The sequence below is a fragment of the Chlorocebus sabaeus genome, chromosome 10 (assembly GCF_047675955.1).
Source record: "Chlorocebus sabaeus isolate Y175 chromosome 10, mChlSab1.0.hap1, whole genome shotgun sequence".
Lineage (NCBI taxonomy): Eukaryota > Metazoa > Chordata > Mammalia > Primates > Cercopithecidae > Chlorocebus > Chlorocebus sabaeus.
Window position 1 is genome coordinate 86,840,800 of NC_132913.1, and position 8,586 is coordinate 86,849,385.

At 39.5% G+C, this 8,586-nt stretch overlaps 1 protein-coding gene across 2 annotated transcripts; it reads left to right on the forward strand.

The window, feature by feature from the left end:
• The first annotated feature begins 865 nt into the window (after nucleotides 1-865).
• On the forward strand, nucleotides 866-2,097 carry LOC119625110 (selenide, water dikinase 1-like). 2 transcript variants are annotated; one of them, XM_038000718.2, is made up of 2 exons: nucleotides 866-1,628; nucleotides 1,836-2,097. In XM_038000718.2, the coding sequence occupies exons 1-2, from the start codon at nucleotides 876-878 to the stop codon at nucleotides 2,055-2,057; spliced, it is 975 nt and encodes a 324-aa protein (XP_037856646.2). In that variant the 5' UTR covers nucleotides 866-875; the 3' UTR covers nucleotides 2,058-2,097. The 2 variants fall into 2 exon arrangements, with proteins under 2 accessions (XP_037856646.2, XP_037856645.2); XM_038000717.2 differs by having other exon boundaries at nucleotides 866-2,097.
• The last annotated feature ends 6,489 nt before the right edge of the window (nucleotides 2,098-8,586 follow it).

The following is an 8,586-nucleotide window of genomic DNA, read 5'->3' on the forward strand; positions in this document are numbered from 1 at the left end:
GGAGGGGGTTGACTGCAAAGGGACATGAAGAAACTTTCTGGGTGATGTGGATGTTCCATATCCTGATTGTGGTGATGGTAGTTCCACAGACATACACATTTGTCAAACTTATCTAAATGTATGCTTAAAATGGAAGCATTTTATTCATGTAAATTATACGTTGATAAAGTTGATTTTTTAAAAAAGTAAGTTCTCATGGTAACTGGGAAACTATGACAATAATCTAATTATCCAAACCACTGTGATATACTCAAGTCTAACTTACCAATGATAAATTAACCCCTTATGCTTGAGGAAGGCATTTAAGTACCTAGCTTCCCTTATTAATGATCTGAAATACCTTCCTACAATAACATCAGGAAAATAAATATAAATTCTTCTATTCCTTGGTGTATTTGAAAGGAGTAGCATTTATTAAGTCTGAAAGAGAAATGAATGTAAAGCATTTAAAAATTACTTTCTTTATGTTTTAAATATGCTGCATTACGTTGAATGGCCTTTAAACACAAAACCCAGCACGTGAGAAGTTCCAAAGTGTCATCTAGGTCTTCACTTCTGGGTCTGCTCTCAGTTGTTACAGAAAATTGTCTACATTAGGGGAGCGCGGCGGCTTGGTCGCTGCAGGGCCGCGCCGAGCCAGGCAAGCCCCCTCGGTGCCCAAGCTCTGGGCCCCAGCCGCCGCTGGGCGCAGCATTTTTATTCAAGCGACGCTAAGGGAGCCCGGCCGCGCCCGGTGCATTGTGGGAGAAGCCCGCGGCCTGTTTTCAGGAGGAGGCGGAGGGCGCAAAGCGAGCTGGTGAATCCATAAAGAATTCTGCCAACCCGCAGAGGGAGGGGAGGGGCTGAGCTGTGAGGCGAGCGGGGACCCAAGAACTATGTGTACACGGGAGTCCTTCAACCCAGAAAGTTACGAATTGGACAGGAGCTTCTGGCTAACCAGATTCACTGAAATGAAGGGCACAGGCTGGAAAGTGTCCCAAGATGTCCTACAAAAATTGCTGAAATCTTTACAGGTGAACCATTTCCAAGAAGATAAGCAGTTTCTGGGAGCCGTTATGCCAAGGCTTGACATTAGAATGGACACTTGTGTCATTCCTTTGAGGCACGGTGGGCGTTCCTTGGTTCAAACCACAGATTACATTTACCCGATCGTAGAAGAAGACCCTTACATGACAGGCAGGATAGCAAGTGCCAATGTCCTCAGTGACTTCTATGCAGTGGGGGTCACGAAATGTGACAATATGCTGATGCTCCTTGGAGTCAGTAATAAAATGACTGACAGGGAAGGGGATAAAGTGATGCCTCTGATTAACCAAGATTTTAAAGATGCAGCTGAAGAAGCAGGAACGTCTGTAACCGGCGGCCAAACAGTACTAAACCCCTGGATTGTCCTGGGAGGAGTCGCTACCACTGTCTGCCAGCCCAGTGAATTTATCATGCCAGACAATACAGTGCCAGGAGACGTGCTGGTGTTGACAAAACCCCTGGGGACACAGGTGGCAGTGGCTGTGCACCAGTGGCTGGATATTCCTGAGAAATGGAATAAGATTAAACTAGTGTTCACTCAAGAAGATATAGAGCTGGCCTACCAGGAGGCCATGATGAACATGGGGAGGCTCAACAGGACAGCTGCAGGACTCATGCACACGTTCAATGCCCACGCGGCCACTGACATCACGGGCTTTGGGATTTGGGGCCACACGCAGAACCTGGCCAAGCAGCAGAGGAACGAAGTGTCATTTGTAATTCACAACCTCCCAGTGCTTGCCAAGATGGCCGTGGTGAGCAAGGCATGTGGAAACATGTTCGGCCTCATGCATGGGACCTGCCCAGAGACCTCAGGCAGCCTTCTGATCTGTTTACCACTTCAGCAAGCAGCTCAGTTCTGTGCAGAGATAAAGTCCCCCAAATATGGTGAAGGCCACCAAGCATGGATTATTGGGATTGTAGAGAAGGGCAACTGCACAGCCAGAATCATAGACAAACCCGGGATCATCGAGGTCGCACCACAAGTGGCCCCTCAAAATGTGAATCCCACATCTGGGGCCACCTCTTAATCTAGACAGAAATAGCTGTTTGGTTTTGTTTTTAAATAGATCTATTTCCTTTATCATCACTTCAATTAAAGCCTATAAACAACAGAAATCTCATTGTGTCTACATATCAGGTGACCTTAGGTCGGTTTTTAAGTGGATACAATTAATAAAATAAAATCCATTGCTTTTTTTTCCTGTTACATTAACTGAAGATGCACCTAATCTTGAGGCAGCTTCTGAGTTGAGAATGATATTGTTATCCAATACTGTTCATTCATTTTGAATCTTTAGACGCTTACCTCTTGCCGCATAGGCTCTTTTAAAAGTTGCTTTCACATAGCACAGACGTTACCAGTAGTCGTGTCAAATAGCAGTTGGTATATAGATCCCATTTGATATATATTTATCATAAGTCTGTTTTTTTTTTTTAAGCATCTTGAATGGTTTTCTGGAGAGACAGCATTGGTAAGTGGCATATGATGGTATCCCAGTTATAAAAGGGTTGCATGATTTCTTTGAATGTTTGATTTGGAAAAGCCTAGTCTTATCTCTCAAGAGCATCTTGGACCCAGAACATTTTCCCATAGTGCATTCAGTAGTGCATTCAGTTCAACATGGCAAGTGCTTCACTGCTTGGAGAACACTTTGAAGAGACAAAAAAGAAATCTTATTTCTTTTTTTGTAGACTTCCTGATATTTACAGTAACATCACTAGCTGTTTTCTTTATCGATAGCAAAAAAGGATACTTTTTGCAGTGTAATTAGATGTTCTATAGTGCTACAAGGAATTGCCTTCCGAAAGGAGGTTCATGTATACTACTCATTTACAATTCAATATACAATTACACAAATAATTTTAAAATATAATCAATAATAAAGACTGTTCTGTGGATGGTAGTGTTTAATACTTTTTCTATTTTGTACAGTGATTTCAGGCCTTTTGTTTTCTTGAAATCAGTAGATAGATAGCCTAATTCTTAGCATTATTTTGTCCTTTGCACCAGTAATTTTTGGTGCACACTTTTTGTGATCTGTGTTAAAAACCTGCATTGCCAACATTGCAGCTCCAACTTAAACTTGTTATTCAAATAAATATTTAATATTTTAAATTGCTCTTGTATAAGCAGATGACCCTTTTAGTATTATTTTAGAAGCATTGTGAGGGTTTTGCCTAAAATATAATTTATTGGGAAAAACTAGATTTTAGTTTCATAAAACTTTTAAGTCTTTCATGGGACCTATATTTTCCTGAATTAATGTAGTTCTAGAATAAATAGGCAATCTTGAAAGGTGTTACCTGTGTTTCGTAAAGCGGAGGCTTCCTTATATTTTAACCTACTAAGCAATTGAGGGATTCCTGTCATTAAACACAAGGGCACTGGATCCTCAAGTGCCTGTCTTCATCAGAGAAAAAACAGCACATTCTGCACATTTCTGGTGCTTCCTGCTCACAGGCACCAAAGCCGCACATGTAAACTGACTTCTTGCCGAAGGAAATGACCCCCTGGGAAGAGGGAGCTCCTGGAAGAGGCTTTAACTCAGACGTGCCCTCCTCCAGGAACCAGTGGGCAGAACAGCCTTTATGCATGTGTAACTGGACCTTCAGCCATAAGCATGGTGTGCAGCATGGAAGAGCCTTCTATGGAACTGAAATTGATTGGACATTTTATAGGAATTGATACAGATGTTGGTCCTCAAAAGCTACAAACCAGTGGTCTGCAAAATAAAATGTGTTGGAAACCTCTGAGTAAGAGAAAAAAAAAAAAAAAGAAAGAAAATTGCCTACATTTTTTATTTCAGAGTTTATGAAACTGTTCACATTCTATTCACAATTTTGTGGGGGTAAAACATATGAGCCCAATAATAATGACTTTTATTTAAATAATAAAGGATTCATTGAAAATTATTAACAATAACATATAATATTTTGATACTATACAAGAAAAGGAACAACCCAACAATTAAAACGTACTCTTGGGTTTTAAATATTAGCCTCAAAAGATAAGATATTGTTACCATCTTACGCAAACAAATCTTATCATTTCCTTGGACATATCCTGAGTAGAATACAAACCCTTATGGTACCATCTAATAGGGTTTAAGATTTTAACACCAAAATATGTTCTTTGTTCATTAAAATTTTATAACAAAACAACATTCTTTTCAAAAGGATTCAATCATAAAAAGGAAAGGAGACAGGCTGGGAAACATGGTGAAAACCCATCTCTACAAAAAATACAAAAGTTAGCTGGGTGTAGTGGCACACATCTGTATTCCCAGTGACTTGGGAGGCTGACAGGGGAGGATCACCTGAGCCCAGGAGGTCAAGACTGCAGTGAGCTATGATTGTGCAACTACACTCCAGTCTGGGTGACAGAGTGAAACCCTGTCTCAAAAAAAAAAAAAAAAAAAAAAAAGAAGAAGAAGAAGAAGAAGAAGAAGAAGAAGAAGAAGAAGAAGAAGAAGAAGAAGAAGAAGAAGAAGAAGAAGAAGAAAGAAGAAGAAAAAGAAAGAAGAAGGAAGGAGAAGAAGGAGAACTGAAAGAGGAGAAAAATCTCACCCAGAATGTCAGTTTTGGGATTATGTTCTAGTGACCTGAATCTGTACATTCATCAGCAGAGACGTGACTCCCACGGTTTGTTTTGCAGATAGCTCTAAAGTAATTACACAAATTGCACCAAGTTCTTTCCAGATGAACTGAACACTTAGAACTAGAAAGTGTTGCCAATTTGATCAGAAATTAAATGTGATTCTGAGATTTCAAGAAAATTGCAGAAATATGATTTTTGAGATTTTGAGAAAATAATTCTTCTCTTCTTCAAGCTGTACAATGGGATCTATAGACAAAGCAAACTCTTCCATCCATACGGAAGAATGTTATCTCTAAGACTTTTGAATATCTATGTTTGAATTACATATAATCAGGAAACTCAGGGCTTATCTTCCTTCAAAACTCCTCCACTAAAATAGAATGATTTACTGGAAAGTTACTTGCCATATTCTGCATCTTCAAAGACAAGATCTCCTTTATTTCTCTACCACAAAGTGTTCTTTAGAATTTTTCATTGTATCGATATAAATTGATGCCAGTCATCACTACATGAAAGATCAAACTGCAACCTCTGCAGAAGTCCAAGGAACAGGATTCCCACAGGGAGAGACAGATATACTAATGTGCTCTTCAGTGACTGACGGACTGTGTTGTCTGTTTAAAAAAAAAAGAAAGTACTATAATTGAACAAGCCCCTGGAGCATTAAAAAAACTGCAAAAATAAATATAAGGAGAGTAACTAACAAATTTAAAAATATATAATCAATAAAGATCGGTGAATATGGTAGCATTTCAAGATAAAACTACATTTTCAACTATTTTTAAAATGTTTTCCATTTGGCAGAACCCCAAATGGGCTTTGCCAAGCACTTTTTCTTCTTAATTTTTAAATGCGTATGTATTTCAAGGAAAATTTAATCCATATGTTCTTCTCTCATTTACACAATTTATCAAAATGTTGCTTTGAATGAGCCATTTAATGTCTAAGAAAACTGAAGAACACTTCTTTTTCCCCCCAATACAAGATTTTAGCTTTTTTCTTCCTGAATTAAATAAGTGTTCAGTACTACTTACAGAGCTAATTGAAAAATATTCAATTCTGCTTCAATATTCAGAACCAAAAGTCTAATAAAATTCAAAATAACAGAAAAGCATAAAATCCATTATAATACTATACTTTTAAGCTTCAAAAGCCTCCATTATTCACATGATTCCTATAAATCACAGAATATTAGAACTTAAAGATATCTTAGAAATGACAAGTTTTTTTTCTCTCACTTTAAAAACTAGGAAACTGAGTCCCCAAAAAGCTAAAGAATATGCCAGAAATCACAAAACTGATTAATAGCAGAGCCAAGGCATGTGTCTTCCAATTGGAGTTACTTCTTTGGTTTTTTTAAATTTTAATTATGATTTTATTCTATAACATATAAAAGTGTCAGCATAATACTAGATTATGAAAAAACAGTGAAGCTCATTTCTGCATAAAATTTACTCGCCTGCTTCCAATAGCCTGGAAAACCAGTAGGCTAGGAATCAATGGCCCAATTCACCATATAATCCTAATCATATCTATCTTTACTATGTCCACAAAAGGAAGTGATGAATCTGTTTAAAAGAAAAATTAAGTCCAAGTACACTCTCAACCCTTACCAACAAATGCTACAGGAAAACACGCTGATTATGTGTTAACTGGTAAGAATATTTCTTCTTCCCTTTCTTATCCTCTCCTTCCTTCTACTTCTCTTTCCAGAGGGAATCATTCTGGGATACACAGAAACCTGGGGATGGGCATGCCATGAAGTCTGGAGGGGCTCAGTAATGACATGAGCCCGTGGGATGGGATCAAGATACACCTTTGCTTCAGCCTCTGTCACTAGTGTCTTTAGACACACCAGTTTCTTCAGGTAGGGAAAAAGGCACTCAGGAATAAAAGACTGCTATCCCCAGGGAAATGAAAGTAGAGAACAGGCTGGGCACGGTGGCTCATGCTTGTAATTTCAGCATTTTGACAGGCCAAGGCAGGCAGATTACCTGAGGTCAGAGTTCAAGACCAGCCTGGCTAACTTGGTGAAACCCCGTCTCTACTAAAAATACAAAAAAAAAAAAAAAAAAAAAAAATAGCTGGGGGTGGTGGTACACATTTGTAATCCCAGCTACTCAGGAGGCTGAGGCAGGAGAATCACTTGAACCAGGGAGGCGGAGGTTGCAGTGAGTCAGATCGTGCCATTTGCACATCAGCCTGGGCGACAGGAGCGAAACTTCGTCTAAAAAAAAAAATAGAAGAAAGAGAGAGAGAGAGAAAGAAAGAGAGAGAAAGAAAGAAATAAAGAGAGAGAGAGAGAAAGAAAGAAAAGAAAAGAAAAGAAAAGAAAAGAAAAGAAAAGAAAAGAAAAGAAAAGAAAAGAAAAGAAAAGAAAAGAAAAGAAAAGGAAAAGAAAAGAAAAGAAAAAAGAAAAGAAAAGAAAAGAAAGAAAAGAGAACAGAGAGGATTATGGCTTCTTTTTGTCAGGTCAGGAGGCAGTCATAAACTACAGACCACAAATCACAATCAAAAGAACTTTGTAAGGTCCTGTTACCTTGCAACTAACTAATGTTTAGATTGTGTTACTCTGTTTTGTAGCAGTAATTACCAACAAAACCCTATTTTTTCTAATGTGATGGGAAAGGGCATATAGCATTTGCCTGCCTTTCAGGAGTAACAAAGGAGAAATCTGGGAGAAACCAAAACGACGTGGTGCAGAGCAGCTCAGTCACTTCCTTGTGATTTAACCTGAGGAAGTTACTTAACCTGCCTCTCAGTCTCCTCATCTATAAATATGGAATAATATAGGACCTACTTCATAAGGATTAACAAAATAATGCATGTAAAGCACTAAAGACAGTGTTTGCATATAACAAGGGTTCAATAAAAATAATTGTGGTTGCTCCATCATCTTTTTAAACTAAAATAGGAAAACAAGCTGAATTTCTAGGACTTGCGGCAAATGAAGAAAAAACACACAGGAAGATAATTTAGGACAGATAAGGAAGGACCCCTGAGTCTAAGCAATCAAAGAGCTATTATAGATTTGCTGAACTGTGATTTTAAACCCAACTGTTTGCTCTAAACGAAAAACAAGGACTCAGTTAATGGTACTATAGCACATGCCCATGTTACACATACATGTGGCATTTGAAAAATGGTCACATTGCCTTTTTCTGTCTTGACATCCAACTGTCAAAAATAACTTCATATATTCAATGATTGGACAGCCATTAGAATCCAATGTAAAACACTCACAAGTCTCCTCAGAACTCTTGGTTTTAGAAATGGTAGCTTTGGCAGCAACCTTAATGATGTGATACCTTGGCCCAGGGTGGTGGCTCACACCTGTAATCCCAGCACTTTGGGAGGCTGAGGAGGGCAGATCACGAGGTCAGGGGTTTGAGACCAGCCTGACCAACATGGTGAAGTCCTGTCTCTACTAAAAATACAAAAATTAGCCAGGCGGCCGGGCGCGGTGGCTCAAGCCTGTAATCCCAGCACTTTGGGAGGCCCAGACGGGCGGATCACGAGGTCAGGAGATCGAGACCATCCTGGCTAACACGGTGAAACCCTGTCTCTACTAAAAAATACAAAAAAACAAAAACAAAAACAAAAAAAACTAGCCGGGTGAGGTGGCGGGTGCCTGTAGTCCTAGCTACTCGGGAGGCTGAGGCAGGAGAATGGCGTAAACCCGGGAGGCGGAGCTTGCAGTGAGCTGAGATCCGGCCACTGCACTCCAGCCTGGGCGACAGAGCGAGACTCCGTCTCAAAAAAAAAAAAAAAAAAAAAAAATTAGCCAGGCATGGTGGTGCATGCCTGTAATTCCAGCTACTCAGGAGGCTGAGGCAGGAGAATTGCTTCACCCCAGGAGGCAAGGTTGCAGTGAGAAGAGATTGCGCCATTGCGCTCCAGCCTGGGCAACAGAGCAAGACTCCGTCTCAAAAAAAAAAAAAAAAAAAAGAAGTGATACC

Excerpts from the sequence above, each read along its gene's own strand:
- LOC119625110 (XM_038000717.2), top strand. The coding sequence starts at position 876 with ATGTGTACACGGGAGTCCTTCAACCCAGAAAGTTACGAATTGGACAGG.